The sequence below is a fragment of the Euphorbia lathyris genome, chromosome 2 (assembly GCF_963576675.1).
Source record: "Euphorbia lathyris chromosome 2, ddEupLath1.1, whole genome shotgun sequence".
Taxonomy (NCBI): domain Eukaryota; kingdom Viridiplantae; phylum Streptophyta; class Magnoliopsida; order Malpighiales; family Euphorbiaceae; genus Euphorbia; species Euphorbia lathyris.
The window spans coordinates 117,773,101-117,793,652 of NC_088911.1; the positions used below are offsets into that span (position 1 = coordinate 117,773,101).

At 36.4% G+C, this 20,552-nt stretch overlaps 1 protein-coding gene across 1 annotated transcript; it reads right to left on the reverse strand.

Annotated features, from left to right (window-relative positions):
• Positions 1 to 18,038: 18,038 nt before the first annotated feature.
• LOC136216555 (uncharacterized) lies at positions 18,039 to 19,383 on the reverse strand. Its single transcript, XM_066003091.1, has 2 exons — positions 19,261 to 19,383; positions 18,039 to 18,792 (listed from the first exon to the last, which is right to left on the reverse strand). Exon 2 carries the CDS (start codon positions 18,733 to 18,735, stop codon positions 18,190 to 18,192), a length of 546 nt encoding a protein of 181 aa, XP_065859163.1. The 5' UTR covers positions 18,736 to 18,792; positions 19,261 to 19,383; the 3' UTR covers positions 18,039 to 18,189.
• Positions 19,384 to 20,552: the final 1,169 nt, after the last annotated feature.

Consider the following 20,552-nt stretch of genomic DNA (forward strand, 5'->3'; position numbering starts at 1 on the left):
ATTGGTTCCCTTAGCGGAGAATCGTCTAGAAGATCAATGATAGGAGACTTTTGAGCTTTTCTCTTGAGTCGTTTTCCAGTGCTGGTCTTATGAGTTGGAGGAGATGGGTCAGCAGCAATGGAGTCAAGGGACTCTGAAGATGAGTTTAACCCAAGGTCAGCATTGAGATCTTCCACAACTCTTGTTTGTTCTGTGGACTCAGCATCAACTGTCTTACTTGGCACAGTTGGATTCTCAACCCGCTCAGTACCAACTATTTGGTTTTGCTCAACATCAACTTCTTTACACAACTCAACATCATCTGTCCTTTCATCATCAAACTGACCTCCAAGATCACCCAATTCTTCTTCTTGGTCAGCAGGAGTTTTCTCAAGCTCAATTTCTTGACTTCTCACAAAGTGTGAGTCTTCAGAGACTAAAAAGTCAAGAGGAGGTGCATCGATTGGCTTTAACCCAAAAGTTTTCTTCTTTTTCTGCAAAGGTTGCTCAGGGGTTTCCTCACTTTCTTCTTCAGGCTCAACTTGCCTTTTTCGTTTCTCTGCTGACTTAGGTTCCTCCTGACCTTGCTCAGCATCAACTTTCCTCGCACTGGATACGATTCTTAGCTTTTTAGGAGCTGTGCTCACATCCTTTACAGAGGTTTGGTCAGCTTTCCTCTTTTTGTCTTGCTTAGCGCAGTCAGTGCGTGCTTGGTTTATTTTCTTTCCCTTTCTGGTCAGCATGCCCTTTGTTCCTTCAACCACATTATCTCCTTCCTCTGTGACAGCCCCCTTTCCTTTCTTGGGTTTAATGGGTTGGTCATGGGCCAAATCGAACAATATGGCCGCAGTAATTTCTGTACCCCCAAACATTTATTTCCTCATCTAAGTTCACCCTGTAGTCTTTGAGTATCCTGGTGATTAGTGAACCTAATCTGAGTGTGCTATTACTTCGTTGGAAAGCACCGATGAGGAACACAGGCATGTTGAGTGGCTGGTAGGTTAGCATGTGCCAGATGAAGCACTGCTCAAAATTAGACGCTGAGGATGTGGAATTTACCTTGGGAAATATGAAGTTCGTCAGAATGTAATAGGCCATCTTCTGATTTTGACCCATAGAGGTGCTAGAGATTTCTCCTACGTGACCAGCGGGTTTACAGAACTCCGAAGGGTAGTCAATTTTGGTGTGGTCGTTTGTGGTTCGGAGTTTAGCTCCTTCATTTTTTAGTTTGAGCAAGGTGGCAAGATAGGGAGGATTGACGAAGATTTCTTTGGCCCTGACCTTTGTGACCATATAGTCAGTGTTGTCATTAGCAGCCTGTAGATTAGAGTAGAATTCCCTTACTAGTTCTGGATAGGTGGCTTCGCGAAGGGAAAATAGCTCGGTCCAGCCATTTTTCGAAATCCAGTCGCAGAACGGTTTTTCAGCATCTACAAATCCCTTAGAAAACCAGCGGGAATGGTCGATCTTGCATCCCCTCACACTGTTGAAAACCGGAGAATAGGTTCTTTCTAGTGGTTTCTTGCCCTTTTCCTTTTTCTTCTGTTTCTTTGATGGTGTTGCTTGGTCAGCTTGGGGTTTCTTACTCGGAGTGATGACCTTAGATTGGTCATGCTGACCGTGACCTTGAGACTCACTGGAGGTCTCTACATGTTCCTGCTGAGCAGGAGACGAGGGGTTTTCATCGGAGTGATTTTGGTCGTAATCGCCGTCGGAGATGTTTTGAGAATCAGACATGATTTTCTCAAGAATTTTAGAGAGGTTTTGGGATTTGAGAGAGAGATAGATTGAATGCCAGAAATTTGAATGTAAAGAGCAGTTAGTGGGAAATCATCCGCTATTTATAAGGATGCCAAGTTGATCGAGAGGATTGAAATAGCCGTTTTACCTCGAGATGATCAATCGACAGTAATTCTGATATTTATGACACAATCGGCGCATGTGTTTTCTAATAATTGCGCTTACGTCATTCTAGGTGGCTATTAATGCGCGTGCTAGCATTTATTATGCATAAGAGTTTTACTCAGTTTCGAGAAGCCTAATCGGTTGAGATACTAGGAAGTTAGTTTTACGTAGAAGGAATGTTCGCGTGCTTAGTAACTTAGCTTATGTTAATCACTCAGTATGTATGTCTACTCAGCATAGGGTGATATAGTTCATATTTAGCCCAGCATGTAATAGTTACTCATATAGCACAGATCACTCAGCATGGTAATCACTCAACATTCAATTTAAACATATAATTTTAGTGAAGAGGATTAGACATACCGATAGCTTCCCTTAGTATGTTAAATTGCTCACGAGCCAGAGGCTTTGTGAAGATATCCGCAAACTGTTCATCTGTAGGAACGTAGGTCAGCTTGATCTCACCCTTGAGTACATGATCCCTTATGAAGTGATGCCTTATGCTGACATGCTTCATCCTGCTGTGTTGGATTGAATTTTTGGATAAGTCAATGGCACTCTTGTTGTCACATTTAACTTCTATTGTTTCTGTTTTTACACCATAATCCTCAAGCTGTTGCTTTATCCATAGGACTTGAGCCACACAGCTTCCAGCAGCAATGTACTCAGCTTCAGTTGTTGACAAGGCCACTGATGATTGCTTCTTGCTGAACCAAGATACTAGACAACTTCCAAGGAAGTGACACCCTCCTGAAGTATTCTTACGCTCTAGCTTATCTCGTCCATAGTCAGCATCAGTGTATCCAATGAGTGTAAAGTCATTTGTATTTGGATACCATAAACCTGCATTAACTGAGCTCTGCAAATATCTGAAAATTCTTTTTACAGCTATAAGGTGAGATTCCCTGGGGCCAGCTTGATATCTTGCGCAATAACATACTGAGTACTGAATGTCAGGTCTACTAGCAGTAAGATAAAGTAGAGAGCCAATCATACATCGATATAATTTACTATCTACTGACTTACCTTTCTCGTCAGCACAAAGGACAGTGTCAGTACCCATTGGGGTAGATATGGGCTTGCATTCTTCCATATCGAATTTCTTTAACATTTCTTTGGCGTACTTAGACTGACTAATGAAGATGCCATTCTTCCCTTGCTTGATTTGAAGTCCAAGGAAGAAGTTGAGTTCGCCCATCATAGACATCTCGAACTCAGTTTGCATCTGTTTACTAAATTCTTTGCACATAGATTTGTCAGTAGCACCAAAAATTATATCATCTACGTAAATTTGTGCCAGCAGGGTATTTTTACCCTTCTTCTTAATGAACAAGGTTGTGTCAGCTTTACCTCTGACATAGTTCCTGGTCAGCAGGAAATTGGTAAACCTCTCATACCAAGCACGAGGTGCTTGTTTCAGGCCGTACAAGGCCTTCTTGAGTTTATAAACGTGGTTTGGAAGTTTTGAATCTTCAAACCCAGGAGGCTGACTAACATATACCTCTTTGTTTATAAATCCATTAAGAAAAGCACTTTTAACATCCATTTGATATAGCTTGAAATTCATGAAACTAGCATATGCACATAATATACGTATAGCCTCTAACCTAGCTACGGGTGCAAAGGTTTCACCCTTGGGCTACAAGTCGGGCTTTGTTCCTGACTACATTGCCTTGCTCATCTAGTTTATTTCTAAAGACCCACTTAGTTCCTATGGTCTTTTGATTCCTAGGTTTTGGTACTAAATCTCATACCTCGTTTCTTTTGAACTGATCAAGATCCTCTTGCATAGCATTGATCCAATGTTCATCGTGCTCAGCTTCTGAGAAGTTCTTCGGTTCATGTACTGAGACGAATGCAACATTGCTGAGATATTTTCTAAGCTGATCTCTCGTCATCAGCTTGTTTTCAGCAGCATCAAGAATGGACTTCTCCGAATGTCCTCTTGGAATTTTGATTTCTTTGGGCAATGTTGAGTTGTCTGGAATAGGTGTTTCTACAATATCTGTAGGAGTAGATTGGTCAGCAAAGGTAATTTCGGGTTCGTGTTTACCTTTGGTCAGCCCTTGTGGTGACGACTCAGCAGCTCCATTTTGGTCAGCGGAAGCTGAGCTTGGGTCATCTTCGGCAGACTGAGTTATCTTTCCTGCAGGGTCAGTTTCATCGAACTCAATATGTACAGACTCTTCTACAACCTGAGTTCGCTTATTATACACCCTATATGCTTTACTGTTAGTTGAGTACCCGAGAAAGATCGCTTCGTCAGCTTTAGCATCGAATTTAGCAAGGTTTTCTTTTGTATTAAGTATAAAACATTTACACCCAAAGGCACGAAAGTAGCCAATGTTGGGCTTTCGTCCTTTCCAAAGTTCATAGGGGGTTTTCTTAAGAATAGGTCTAACTAAGGCCCTATTAAGTATATAGCATGATGTGTGGACAACTTCACCCCAAAAATACTTTGGAAGCCTATTTTCACTCAGCATTGTCCTAGCAATTTCAACTATTGTTCTGTTCTTTCTTTCAACAACCCCATTTTTTTGAGGCGTTCTAGGTGCAGAAAAATTATGGTCAATGCCACTGACTTCACATAATTCATCAAACTGTTGGTTTTTGAATTCTCCGCCATTGTCACTCCTTATATGAGCTACTCTTAGGTCTTTGTCATTTTCAAGCTTTTTAATCAATGTTGTGAACATCTCAAACGTTTCATCCTTGCTACTCAGCAAGATGATCCAAGTATACCGAGAGAAATCGTCTACAAGGACTAAGGAAAATTTCTTACCTCCCAAGCTGAGTGGCTGGACAGGTCCGAAAAGGTCCAAATGTAGTAATTCCAATGGCCGCTTGGTTGAGACAATGTTTTTACTTTGAAAAGACTTTTTCGTTTGTTTACCTTGCTGACAAGCATTACATAGTTGATCCTTTTCAAATTTAAGTTTGGGCAATCCCTCAACTAATTGCTTTCTTGCTAATTTGGAAAGGAGATCCATGCTTACATGACCAAGTCTCCTATGCCATAGCCAGGAGTTATCCTCTTTTGACACTAAGCATATATTTTTAGAAAAATGTTTTTCTAAACTCAACAAGTACACATTGTCAACACGAGGGGCAGTTAAAATTAATTCGTTTGTTTTTCCCTCGAGTATCCGACACTGAGTGGCATCAAATACAACCTTTCTTCCGCTGTCACACATCTGAGCTACGCTCAAAAGGTTATACTTGAGACCTTTGACTAAGGAGACTGACTCAATAGTGGGGTTTCCTCCGATAGTACCTGATCCTACTAACTTACCCTTTTTATTGTCTCCAATGCTTACGTTACCACCTCGTTTAAGCTCAAGTGTGATGAACTGAGTTTCATCACCAGTCATATGCCTCGAGCATACGCTGTCAATGTACCAAAGCTTTGACTTCTCCACGCACCTCAGGCTCACCTGCATTTTGAATCATTCATCTTTAGGTACCCAATTCTTTTTGGGTCGTCGTTGGTTAGCATAGACATTTGCAATTTCATGTTTTAATTTGTGACGGCATATATTTATGGTGTGGCCTTGTTTACCACAGAAGTCACAATAAGTTACCCTTTTAGGGTGACTTTGTCTTTGGTCAGCACCATTGTGCTGAGCATGCCAACATACCTTAGTGGTATGACCTTTCTTTCCGCAGAAGTCACATTGGACAGTCCGCTTATTATACCAACACACATCTATTGTCTGTCCTCTTTTCCCACAAAAGTCACACTGAGTGAACTGTCTACGCTGACCAGTACCTGAGTACTCAGCGTGGGATTTATTTTTAGTTGAACCTTTTATTTTGTTCTGTAGGGTTGTGACATCCTTTCTCAGTTTCTTTGAATCTGATTGGACTTCCGAGACAAACTTGTGCATGATTTCCATGTTGTTATGCAAAGTTGAGTTGTCTTGGAGAAGATATCGAAGGTCACTGAGTTTGACCTCTTCAATCTCGTCACACCGCCTGCTGAGTGTCTTTATTTTCTTGTTACACTTTTTAGTCAGTGTATATAGATCACTCAGAGCGTTTACCATTTCGTTTCTAAGCAACAGTAGAGATGTTACCTCATTGGAGTGTTCCTCCTGTTCAGAACCGTCAGAGAGGTCGGCTTTCTCAGATTGACTTTGGTCAGCAGCGTCGTCGGCCATGAAGCATATATTTGCTGTCTCATTTGCATCATCTTCTGATGAGGTTGACTCATCACTGTCACTCCATGTGGCCACCATTGCCTTTTTGCTTCCCCTTTTTTCTCTCTTTAAGTTAGGACAGCTTGACTTAATGTGCCCAGTTTGATGGCATTCAAAGCACGTGACAGGCTTGGAGCTGTCCTTTTTGTATTTGTCACTGGACTCAGCTTTGTACCTATCGCCTCTTTTGTATGGCCTTCTACTGTTCTTATCATTCTTTCTGAACAACTTCTTCATCTTTCTTGTGAACATGGCCATCTCCTCATCATCTGATGAGTCAGCTTTCATGACAAGTGATTTCTGCTTCTTGTCCTCTGACTTTTCTTTAGCTTCAAAATTTTTCATAGAGATCTCATGAGTCAGCAGAGATCCGATCAGCTCGTCGTATTTGTACGTGGTCAAGTCTTGAGCTTCCTCCACAGCTGTCTTCTTAGCTTGCCAGCTCTTAGGGAGACTTCTTAGGATTTTCTTCACCTGCTCCTCTTCTGTGAAGTTCTTTCCAAGTCTCTTAAGCTCATTTATAATATTGGTGAACCTTGAGTTCATCTCCGAGATGTCTTCGTTTTCATTCATCTCGAACAGTTCATATAATCTCATATGTTGGTTCACTTTGGACTCCTTGACCTTGCTTGTGCCTTCATAGGTCACTTCGAGCTTCTTCCACATTTTCTGTGCTGACTCGCAACCTAAAATCTTATTGTATTCTGCAGCATCTAGCGCACAATGAAGCATATTGATAGCCGAAGCATTGTTTTGTAATTTTTTAAGGTCATCTTCTGACCAATCAGTTTCACTCTTGATAACCTTTTCATTGTCAACAGTTTTATAAGGCACATATGGGCCTTGAACTATTGCAAGCCACACACTCATGTTTGTAGCTTGAATAATGTTCTTCATCCTGTTTTTCCAAAATGTATAATTTGATCCGAAAAACAAGGGAGGCCGACTAATTGATAATCCCTCAGGGAGTATCTGTGTTGTTTGATTTTCTGGAAGGAAACAAGTGATGTTCTCAGCCATTTATCGGGATCAGCTCAAGATAGTTATATCTTTGAGTAGTGAGCTATTTGCTCTGATACCACTTGTTGGTCCCATGTGATTAGTTCCAAGGGGGGGGGGGGGGGGGTTAGGAACAAATGTAACTTTTTCGCTAAATAATGCTGACTTAATTAATTCTTTAAGTTACTTAACTTAGTTTAGGTCAGCACGGCCGATAAATGTAAGACAGCTTTAGTCAGATGCTGACTAGAACTGTTTTACTTGTGAGTTGGGAATTAACACTTAAGGTCAGCTTCCAACTCAGCACCAAGATTACTCAGTGTCAGCTTTTACAATTTATATCCTGAGCAATTTAATCAGACAACACATATATAGATATATTGAGAGAGAGTTAGAAATTACTCAGCACGACTTATCCTGGTTTGGTCTCTCCGCCTACGTCCAGTCCCCAGAGTCCCTCCGGGCTTTTTCAATCCAATACTGAGCTCTTTAAAGGTAGAGCACAAACCGTTTACAAGGCAGTTGAATATGCAAGAGTACCTTCCTCTATTCGTCTACTCAACTCCTACTAAGTGCTACAACCAAACACCTAGATTTCTCTACCACTGAGTACTTAAAACAGAGTACTCAGCACCACTCTCTCAATTTTAAAATTGATACAAACTTGTTCTTTTTAGATGAAGAACACTTTAGATGATTACAAAATCAATCTAGATTTTACACAGAAATGGAAGTTTGGTGTAAGATCTTTTTCTTGTTGAATGTGCTTTGTATCTTTTCCCTTTTTCTCTTGTATTTTTCTTGGCAAAATCGGCTATGGATCCAAGCATGAACTTGTCCTTTTATAGTTGAAATCTGAAGACACAATCATTTGAATCCGGAATTATCCGTTGGATTCAAACGGCTCTTTCTTGCGACATTGTTCTGGTCAGCTTCTGATTTGCAGGCCAATCCTGTCGTCTGAATTCCGCAGGCGTCAGGTTTGTCTTCTTCCCGCAGGTGTGTCTTCTAGTGCCAGTTCATCTTTTAGCTCACGGACAGTTGACCCATGCATCTCGAAATTGACTCTGTGCGTAATTCCAAGGTTTCTATTATTGGTGCAGACAGTTGTCGGATCTTGTCTTCTAGCAAACGGATCATTCATGCTGTCGTGACGAACACTCAGCTTGACTTTATTGACGTTGCTTTTGTTCTTCGTTTCTAAGTTACTCTTACTCAGTTTTCGTGGTCATCTTCGTCTGCAAGCTTTAGTTTAGAGAAGGACTTGCGTTTCACTCAGCTTCTTTGGTCAGCTTCATCTTTAAATATTTGTTCTGAAGCTTGCTTTTCTTCTGTTCTGCTGAGTTGCACTCCACTCAGCTTATGCTGAGTTCTTATGCTGACTTCGTCATGTCTTACTTTTTGATTCTGTTTTCATTTATACTTATACTTATACTCACCATTGAACAAACATATTAGTACAATTAAATAAAAGCACTTAAATTTAATTGCCTTTTAATCATGGATTAACTTAAATAATTTTGTCAAATCAAAATCATGTGGAAAGGTGTTTCAACAATTTGCATTTATGAATATATTTTATAACTGATAGTATGTTTATCTTCTTATCAGGTACATGCTTGAGCAATCCAGACTTCGTAAAGGAGTCATGTACTTCGGATTCCCACTTAACTACCTGGTCTTTAATGTCTCCCATCACTATATGCAGTTGCTCAATGATGAGATAGAGCGCATGAGAGGTTTGTTTTATGAAGTGAACGTGCATTGCGGTTGTGTATTGAGAACCTCCCATCAGATCCCATGTGCATGCAAGCTCAAACAAGCTTATGAGACTAATAATCCGATCAGTATTAAGGATGTTCATGTGTTCTGGAAAACACTTTTAATTAATTATGGTGGCACTGATGAAAATGCATGGTGTAATGATCAGACGAAGGATCAGAGATACTTTCAATCCTTAGTTGACCAGGTCTCTAAAAGCGACCTAGCCTTTATGCGAAATATTTCATTATTGATCCATGATCAACCGCACTATACAGAACTAGATGTAAAAATTCACGTGCGAGGACGACCTAAGGGGAGTAAATCAACAAAACATATGTCGAGTGCGTGGGAGTACAATGACACTAGTCATGGATGTGCTCGTTCTTCTAGTTCGTCTCGAAGTCATGGTAGAAGTGGTAGAAGAAGCTCTTCATCATCGGTCCATAATGTTGCCTCAACAGGTAATGTTTATTTGATAAACCTAGTTCTGTAAATGTTTTTCAATATCTAGTTCATTTACAACCAAAATAAGTCATGCTAGCTTTACAATATCTTATTTCACTCACTGCAGATGGAAATACATTTGACGTTTGTGATTTTGTACATTCTGATAAAATAGTCGGCATAATTAAGCCATACGCCGAATTATATCTCGACGTCATTGGTGATGGCAATTGTGGGTTCCATGTCGTTGCATCCTATATTTTTGGTAGCGAAGAATCGTGGCATGCAGTTAGGCATAGCATTAGAAATGAATTAATTGCTAGCTGTTACCTATATGAAAATGTATTTGTTGATTCTGTTGATTCAGCAATTAGGAGGGTTAGTTGGGATGGGGCAGGTTGTACCCAAGACTATTGGATGCTCATTTGGGACGACTTGTATCCGATTGCTACATTGTATAATGTTGTCGTCATGTTTTTCGGTTTCGTGGGTGGGCAAACATTGATGTTTTATGGTACTGTCTTACCATTGTATGCCACCTCCACTGCTACAAGACCAGAACAGGAGATATGTATAGCTCATTTAGGGACTAACTACCGACACTATATCCGTTTAAATTTAGCTAATAATTTTTCAGTTATGTTACAGGTTATGTTACAGTTATGTTCAGTTATGTTATGGGTTGATACTGTTTGAGTTTGATAATGTTCTGGAATGATTCCGTTACAGTTATATTACAATTATATTCAGTTATGTTACAGGTTGATACTGTTTGAGTTCTATAATGTTCTGGAATGATTCAGTTATGTTATAGTTATATTCAGTAATGTTACAGGTTGATACTATTTGAGTTCTGTAATGTTCTGGAATGATTCTGTTACAGTTATGTTGCAGTTATATTCAGTTATGTTACAGGTTGATACTATTTGAGTTCTATAATGATTCAATTATGTTACAGGTTGATACTGTTTGAGTTTGATAATATTATAGAATGATTCAGTTACACTTATGTTACAGTTATATTCAGTTATGTTACAGGTTGATACTGTTTGAGTTCTGTAATGTTATGAAATGATTCAGTTATGTTACAATTATGTTCAGTTATGTTACAGGTTGATACTGTTTGAGCTTGATAATGTTCTAAAATGATTCAGTTACAATTATGTTATAGTTACATTCAGTTATGTTACAAGTTAATACTGTTTGAGTACTGTAATGTTCTGGAATGATTCAGTTATGTTACAGTTATATTCAGTTATGTTACATGTTGATATTGTTTGAGTTCTGTAATGTTCTGGAATAGTTCAGTTTGAGTTTCAAAAATAAGTCCTGATATGAAGTCAAAAGTGTAAAATATAATCCGTACAAATATAATAAAAAAACTAAAATATAGTCACAAATCACTTGGCCAAATGCCAAGCACCCATAATTTGCTCCAACGACTGTCTCCACTCAGCAGCATCCTCCTCATCATGCCCTTTCAACACATCCAACACACCTTCGCCCCTGTTAGCCAAACGGCTAACCCACTGACAGAAGAAAAAACAAAGACTTAATAAATATCATTTCATATTTCAGCAAAAATCATTTCATATTTATAAATTAGTAGATTAAAACCAAAATCACTTACAATCTTACTGTTCGATCGAGTATGAACAGTCGGTGCGGGTCCAGTAATCTCTAGGGATGTGCATCGGTTCGGTTTAAACCGCATACCGAACCAAACCGAGTGAATTTGGTTTTTTGGTTCAGTTTTTTAACAATTCGGTTCGGCATCGGTTTTAATTTTAAGTGTATTTCGGTATTCGGTTCGGTTTGATAAAAAAATATAAAAAAACCGAACCGCACCGAATTACACATATTTTATATTTTTATATATATACACACATATATTTTTTTGGTAGACAATATACACACATATATTTGATTATACAAGTTTATTTTTTTTATTATTGTTGAGATAATAACTCAATATAGATATATTTTGGAAATATTTCAATTTTTGTTGTTGATGAGGTAAATTTAGTGAGAAAATATAGTGATTTTTATTTGTTATTTGTTATTTTTAACTTAATTCGGTTTGTTCGGTTTAAACCGAACCGAACCGCATATTTCGATTCAGTTTTAATTTGGTTTTACATATTATTCGGTTTGGTGTCGATTTGAATTATTTTGATCATTTCGGTATTCGGTTTTTTCGGTTCAGTTTTGTACCGATGCACACCCCTAGTAATCTCCAGCAGCAAACGAGGATGTGAATGATGGGTGTACCAATTCATGTACTGATCCTCACAGGCCGGCGAAATCTATGCTGGAGTGAACCGAGATAATATCAGCACATGGGCCTCGGGAAACGCATCCCAACAATCCTACGCCATCACAGGTGGCACCTCTACCCGATACTGTCTCGAGATCAGGGACGTACGGTCTTGGAAGGCCTCAAGATGAGTCTAGGAATGGTCTACATGTAACCGAGCTAGCGAAGGCATCTGCCCGGCATGTACAGCTCAATCACAAGAATAAATTTATAATGTAAGTTTAAATTTCTTACCAGAAGACAATCCTACTGCTGTAGTAAAATGTCTGTCTCGACCCCTCATCGCTACGCCAGGGGGTACTGGGACAGTATCAACACTCGAAGGAGGCATAGAGTCATCTGCGTCCATCTCTACATCATCAGCCTTCTTCTGATGTCCAACATGCGCCTCGTGTGCATCGTGTACCTTCTAGGTGTCCCCCATCAATCTCTGCTCGGTCCGAATCCTCCGAGCAGATGCAGTAATAGCACGTCTGGATGTATGCCGGTGTCCAGAACCACCGTCAGCAATGTCAGCCTGTAAATTAACAAACAAACCAATTAACTATATTTTTTATTTCTAATATTCAATTTACGTTTTCGATTTTTTTTACTATTTTGGATCTGCCCACTAGCGTCCCCGTATCAATATTAAAAAAAATTTAAAAATAGCCCTTTTTTGGCCTGGGCGGGTGACACGCACCACCCGACCCAGGCCAAAACGGGCGGCGGCGCATCGTCGACCGTAGGGCCGACTGTTGTGCCGCAAACGTTCCGCCATAGGGCAGAACGAGTGCGCCACCCTAGTCGTCCCTTAGGTGGAACAGGTGGCGATCTCGTTCCACCTAAGGGATGGAGGGGTGCGCCACCCATTCCCACCTAAGGTGGGAATGGGTGGCGATCCCATTTCTGCCGTAGGACAGAACGCATAGTTCATGCGTTCCGCCCTACGCAGGTTTTTTAAAATCCAAAAAAAGATTGAGAGGATTTGGTGAGAGGTTTTGTATTTTGAGTTGAAATTGTGAGAAGGGCAAAAATATCATAAGGGGGCTAAGTAGTTTAGGGGTGGTAATACAGTTCACTTAATTCTATCAAGGTTAAGAGTTTGTTACAGCTGCTGCTGCCGGTTTTAGCTTCTCATTTTCAATTATCTTCTTCTAAGACTATATAAGTTATGTTTTCCATAATTGATAGATAGTAGATTAATTCTCATTGATAGGTGGCTGGCCAAAGAGGTATTACATCACAATGTCTATCAGATTATTACATCTAATTCTTTATGTAATTCCAAGGATTTAGCCTTATAGACTAGTGTTTAGTTAAATAAGGATCATAGCTATTTTCTTTGTCAATCTAGATTGAAGTATATTTCTGCTCAAAAACAAAAATCTATTCCTATTTTCAATAGTTTGGATGTAATTGAAAATTGTGATGTTTGTTATTAGTCAAAACAACATTAATGTTTTCATAATTAATACTACAAGAGCTTTTGAAATATTGTATGTTGATTGTTGGGGTCCTTATAAGGACGATTCTTTGACTGGTGATATATATGTTAACTATAGTGAATGATTTCACTAGAACTATTTGGACTATCCGGTTTAAAACTAAAAATCAACTATATATGCCAACATCATCAAGATTCCTGAATCCAAAAACTATTCTGAAAAAAGTAAAGATCCTAAATGTCAACTTTCCATGCAAAAAGAACTATACGCTTTAAAATCCAATGAAACATGGACCTTAGCACCACTTCCTAAAAACAAGAAATTAATCACCTCTAAGTGAGGTTTTAGCATCAAATACAAACAACAATGGGACATTTGAGAGATACAAGTCATACCTTGTAGCAAGAGGATATACACAGACTTATAGGAAACTCCCAATTCAGTTGAGAAATTGAAGGCTCAACTGAATCATGAGTTCGAATAAAAGATTCAGGTAAGGCTAAGAAGATTTTCAGTATGGAGATAAGAAGAGATATATAAAATGGGGAAGAAATTATTTGACTTAGAAAAAATATCTCAGAAAAGTACTAAGACATTTTGGCATATGGATGAGAAGACAAAATCAGTTAGTATCCACCCGCTCCTCATTTCAAGCTCAGTGCAGTTCTATCTCCAGAAAGTGATGAAGAATGAGAATATATGTCAAATGTTCCATATGCAAATGTTGTTGGTAGCTTGATGTCAGTGTTGTAAAAGTCGCTAGGCGCTAGTCGGGCGGACAAGACCTCTAAAGATTAATCGGAGATTAATCGAAGATTAATCGGTGATTAATCGGATTTGTATTTTTCTATTTTTAAATTTATATTAAATAAATATTATATAAACATATTTAAAATATAAATTATACTATCTAAAAAAAATAATAATAATAATAAATATTGTATAATAGAAAAATATAAATATTTCTTTTAAATAAATAATAAAATGGTTATTAGTTAATACTAATTACTTGTATTATTTTTTACTAATTGTAATTTATAAATTGGACCGATTTTCACCCATTTTAGCCGATTTTAACATGTTTCAGCCGATTTTTTCCGCCTAGACCGATTTTTCCCGCCTAACCCGACTTGTCCGACTTAACCCGATTTGAACCGCCTAGGCGGAAGAAAATCGGGCTCCCGACTTATGCCGACCAGTTATATAAAATCGGTCAGTGTTGTAAAAATCACCGATATATCGGCCGATTAGTCGCCGACTTGACCGATTTTTACAACACTGCTTGATGTATATGATGGTGTGTACAAGGCCTAACATTTCAAAAGCGGTTGAAGTTGTGAGTACGTATATGAATAATTCTGATAAAGGACATTGGCAAGCTGTTAAATGGATTCTACGACATATCCAGCATAATGTGGATGTTGGTTTGATGTTTCAGAAGGATGAAAAAGTTAATAAATACATAGTTGGATACTATGATTCTGTTTATGCTAGTGATTTATATAACTGACGCTCAACTACTGGTTATTTGTTTACTATGGCAAAATTACAAGTTAGTTGGAGGTCTACCTTACAGTCAACAGTTGCTTTGTCTACAGAGACTGTTAAGGAGGCAATATGGCTTCGGGGATTGCTGAAAGATTTGGGAATTGGTCAGAAGCATGTCAAAGTGCATTTTGATAGTAAGAGTGTTATTTATTTAGCAAAGGACCATCATATCATGCAAGGACGAAGCATATCGACGTCTGTTATCATTTTATAAGGGAAATTCTTGAAGCAGATCAAATACATCTTCAGAAGATTCCGATAGCTGACAATCTCGCAGATATGGAAACAAAGATGGTAACATCAATCAAGCTTCAATATTGTTTGGACTTAATTAATGTCCTCTCTATTTGAAGTTGCACTTTGGAGACACTACTGAGTATGAGAAAGAATAGAGAGATAGTTTTAATAGGAAATTCTTGAAAAATCCCCAAGGTGGAGATTATAGGAAAATGACTCTTTTTAGTATTTTGGTAAATCTCATGTTAGAAGTCAAAAGGAAGAAGAGGACCTGACTCCGGCTCTCTTTTAAAATTTGACTCTTCTAATTCTAAGATTTATTTATTTCATCTTTCATTATATGTTGTAATAGTTACTCATTAGTGAAATATTTATTTGATAGTGTTTGTGGATAGATAATATTAACTGAATCTCGTTAAATTGTTGTGTTCTCTATGTACATACTTTTATGCCGTGTAGGGCAAAAAATATTGGTTTTGATAATGCTTTTGAAAAGGTGGGTCTATAATTAAGAATTCAAAGGTTTCTTGGTGTTAAAGTTTTTTTTTTCCTAGAATAATAATAATAAGAGTTGGCGGATAATTCACTTTTTTTTAACAAAAAAGGTTAGCTGCTAAATGATGAAATCACATTCTATCCATATGTAGCACTATTATGTCTTTTCCCGTTTTTAAGTGAAGTTTGATGGCTTAATCAATACATTCATCATTCATCTACCTACACTATATAGTAAACCTTTTTGCAATTTCATTTCTATCAAAATTATTTGTGCAACTGATATATTTAATTAAAAATATCTGTATATTCTTAATTTGCAATTTCAAAGTTGTATTATAATGATTAAGATTTAGTCGCTAAATTCTCAAATTTAATTTTTATTTATTAAATAATTAAATCTTAATTATTAGTAATTAATTTTTTGTTATATTATAATTTCTTTTTAATTAGTTTCAAGATTGATTTTCTAAGTTTTTTACATCCTAAATATTAAAAAAAATAAAATTAGTGGACATAATAGTAAATAATTTTTTAAAATTGAATTTCTATATAAACTTTTTATTTTATTTTTTCAAAAAGTTGAGGTTTTTGAGGAGTGGGCTAGCGAAGAATCATGAAGAAACTAGAATTGATTATAAACAGTTGAGTAAGAACAAGGCAGCCCAACCAGCGGCGGAGCCAGAGCTTAAAGTTTGGAAGGGCTCTATTGTATGAACATTTTTTTTCTTAATAACGATTTTGATTCATAGTAGTCAAATTAAAATTTTCAAATTTTGATAATATAAGGGTAAATTTGATCATAGTTGGAAACATTAAGGTACAAAACAACTGAGATTCAATATAGAGTAAGGATAAGGTGCAAAAATACTCTAATATTTACATCTAAAAACAATTTTACCCCTAACGTCTAAAATGGTGCAATTTTACCCTTAACGTTGGCAGCCAATAGCAATTTTATCCGTAACGTCGACAAGTTTAGTCAATTGGAGAAATTATTCATCAAATTGTCTTCTCGGTTATGAATTTTCTAACTAAAAAAATACAAGTAAAAATAATAAAGGAGAATGGGGTTAATAATGGTTAAAAATGATACTTAATATTTTTAAAGGAGAATGAGGTTTAAGGGAAAAAATTAAAATGAGATAAAAAAAGTGAAGAGAGGGAGATTCGAACATATGACCAATTGGATGTAGACATTCTTTTAATTATCACTACAGCCAAATGCAAACTTAATTTTATGTCATATAATATTATAAGTATTAATTTTAACTATTTTGGAGGGGCTGCTCGGGACTGAACTATTGTTCGTCAAGGGTGTTCCGGAGGGTCGGAGGGTCGGGAGACCCTCCCCTACCCCCTAGCTCCGCCCCTTAGCCCAACCAACAAGTTTTGGTTTATTTGCTGGCTGGTCTTGCTCTGTTAGCTTTTGATGGGCTTACAGAACACCTGTTCACTTTGTGTTTCACATAACCCCATTAACAGAAACATAAACGGATACTGAATATTAATACTTTTTTTAGAATATGAAAATAAACAACGTAGAGAAAACGGTAAATAATAAGAAAAAGAAAGGGTTAAGGTACTTAATGTTTTTGAAAAAGTATTAATTTAAACTCCACGTATAAAATAACACTAATGTAGGTTTAATGTATAAAAAAGAGTACCAATTTAGGCTCGATAGCAAAATGTGGCGTGTCATTCATATTAATCTGTTAAGTTCTGATTTCTCTCTTCATATACAATTGAAAGATCTTAATGGAATAATATGAATGACGTGTCACGTTTCGTTATCAAAGCCTAAATTGATACCGTTTTTTAAACGTTAAGCTTATATTTGTGTTATTTTATACATGGAATCTAAATTGATATTTTTCCAAAAATCTTAGGCTTATTTTGGTACATTATCCTAAAAAGGAAGGCGTATTTGTAAAATTTAAAACTGTCAAATATGCATTCATAAATTATATATACTTAAAGGATTTCTAAGAGCATTTCCAACCAAGTTCCTATAATTCTCTTTTCTATTTCTTTTTTTTTTGTAGGCAAGGGAAAGAAAAAAAAAACAAAAACCAAACAACTATCCCAGGATTAGCCTGGGAAAGCTAACCCCAACCTGGTCATCAGAAAATAGAGAGAAAAGGAAATCCGAAGGATTTTGGAAGGTAGAGACACCAAGTAATCTCACATGGCCCTCAGCCTCAAGGCGATCAGCAACTCTATTCTGTTCCCTGAAGACATGCCCAAAGCTGAATTCTCTTTTCTATTTCTAATTTAGACCTTGTTTAATAACTCATTTAATTATAATTATTTCTATTATTCTCTTTTCTATTTCTTAATAACTCATTTAATTATTTAATCACTTAAATCAAAATATTAAGTATTTATTTAATTTAAATACGTTTGATAATGGTTATTTCTCTACCATTTAAATTAGGGGGCGTTTGGTTCACATGAGGTAAGGGAAAAGGAATGAAGAAAGGGAAACCAAAGGAAAGGAAAGGAATAGACATTGATTCCCCTATGTGTTTGGTTATGTTTAGGAAAGTGAATGCAATTCCACCTCATTCCCTTTGTGGATGTTTGGTTCAAATAGGGAATCAAAACTATTGTTTTTTTTTTTTTGAATAAAAACTATTGTTTTTAACTTCATATTTAATAATAAAAAAAATCCAACTCTTTTACTATAGTTTCCATAAAACGTAAAATAACTTCATATATAATCCAAAACAATCCAAAACGTCACTCACTTGCTACCCTTATTGATAATAACATAAAGTTCATAAAAGTTGAATTTTAAACTTAACAAAGTTCATACAAAATATAAAAAAAAACAAAAGTCTTCTAAGCATAATACTCCATCACCGGAAAGAGTTTAAGCATCTTCATTGTCCTTTTCACCAAGAAAATCTTTGACAAGCATGACTTTCAAAGCATCGGGACAATTAGAAAAAAGCAGGAGCTTGTTCGGATCTTCAGTTAGAATTTGAGCTACTTTCAAAGCTTGTTTTTTAGTTATACCTTCCAAAACAAGCAGCTCATCCAACACCTTTTCCCCTTTCTGAATTACATATTGCTCACGTTCATGAGCATATTGCTCACGTTCATGAGTACGGGTCATTACATTAGCCATGGTTGAAAGATGTGCATTCATATTTTTCATAAAACTTTGTAAGCTTGCTAATTCAGAATTACCAGCACTAACTTTCTTCTTACCTCCCTTATGCTTTGAAGTGTTCTCTCTTTTCATTTTCTTTGACGGAGGGGCAGATTCCGCCATTTCACTAGCATTAATATCTTCCTCATCACTTGAATCAAGCACAACTTGATTGGGTATAACAATTTTTTCCATATTGCCAACCGCATCAACAAAACCCTCAGCTGATTTGCCAGTGGCATAATCTTTGCCATAAATCTCCATCAAAATGTTCAAGTGAGGAAAAGCTTTTCCATATAAATGCTTACAAATAGGATGACCCTAACAAATTAATAAATGTCAATTCAAATAATTAATCGCTTATAAAAAAAAATATAACTAGTACCACCTTAAACCTTAAGACAAAAGATGTAAGCCCAAACAAAAAGCAATAAGCAATACCAACACCAATTTACCTCTTCAATGCAAATTCCAGAAGAAAAATCAGTGAAAAACCCAAAGCACATATACAAAGTGTGGGGTCTTTTAGGTTCTTAGCATGTGCTTAACATATACACATCCAATTATAATAGCTTACAAATTCAAAATCTACAATTTCTTTTTGTTATATATTTTAAAAAAATCAGAAAACAAAAATCGGAGTTTATATATTGATTACTGCTATCAGAAAACAAAAATTCAGGTTCTTAGCAGTTCTTTTTTGTTCTACCATCGAATTTCTCTTTTATTTTTGGAGGAATCGAGCAAACAACGACAGAGTGGTGTAATACACGAAAGAGGCTAACTTACCGTGCCGGCGTGGATGCGACCGGAGAAGGGAGAAGAGGTGGCGGCTGGAGAAGAGGCAGCGGCTGGAGAAGGGAGAAGAGGCGGTCGAGAACAGTTTCGATATTTTCTGTTCGAAGATGCGTGTTTGAGCTGGGAAAGGGAATCCAATTCCCTGCTGGGCCAAAGGGAATTGGCTAGACTAAAGTGGGGTAAACCCATTCTCTAAAATGGGTAAAGGGAATGAGTTTTTTTTCCGAAACAAACAATAACAAAGGGAATGAAACCATTCCATTCCCATTCCCATTCCTAAAAACCCCGAACCAAACGCCCCCTTAGTAGTTAATTAAATTAAAAATCACTTATTTTGATAAGTTAAAATATTTACTTTTTTTTTTCCACCATTGGATGGTGATGAACTTTGACAAAGTAAGCCAATCCAATGGTAGAAAAAACAAAATAAGGCTTACTTTGTCAAAAACAAAGTAAGCATAGAAGGCACCATCTAACTTAACATTTTAAGTTAAACATCATTAACTAATATTTTTATAAAAGTTACATTATTCAATACATTCAGCACTTAAAATTCAGTACTTATTTTTTCAATTTTATCAAACAACACCTTAATAACTCTCCATTTTTCTTCCTCAATTCCTACTTTTTCTCCAATCCACTAAACAATTTCTTTCCTAAAAAGGATATTCTTTTCTTTTTTTCATTTCACATACAATATTTATTAATATTATTTTTTACTATTATTCTAAAAAATAATTAACTTTATCAATTTAGACTAAAAAATAATTCTAAAAATATTATATATTAAATAAAAAACTTATATATTAAAATGTAAAATATAATGAGAATATAATAATCACTAATTTTATTTATTTATTTATTAATATTAAGAAATACTTACACATTAAATCAAAATAGAATTAGAAACAACATATAATAATACGTATACATTAACTGAAATAAAAATATAACCAATATAAAAATAAGACATGGACCATCATTCACAAAGGTAAGCCAATTTTTACCTAATTGAATGAATTAGAATGTTCCTCCCAAAGATATTTTATCAGTGCATTGCGAAGTTCGAAATGTGCTTTTTGATCTTTGATCTGTCGATGATGTTTGAGGAATTCATTAAACTGAGTATTATAATTTGTTCTCATTTGAACGTTTGAGGTTGATTTGTCCATTAATATGTGCCTTTAAATTATGTTTATCCTCAACTATCACATTATGCAAGATAATGCAAGTTCGTATCACATCTTGAAGCACGTTTTTATTTCAAAATTGCATTGGGTTAT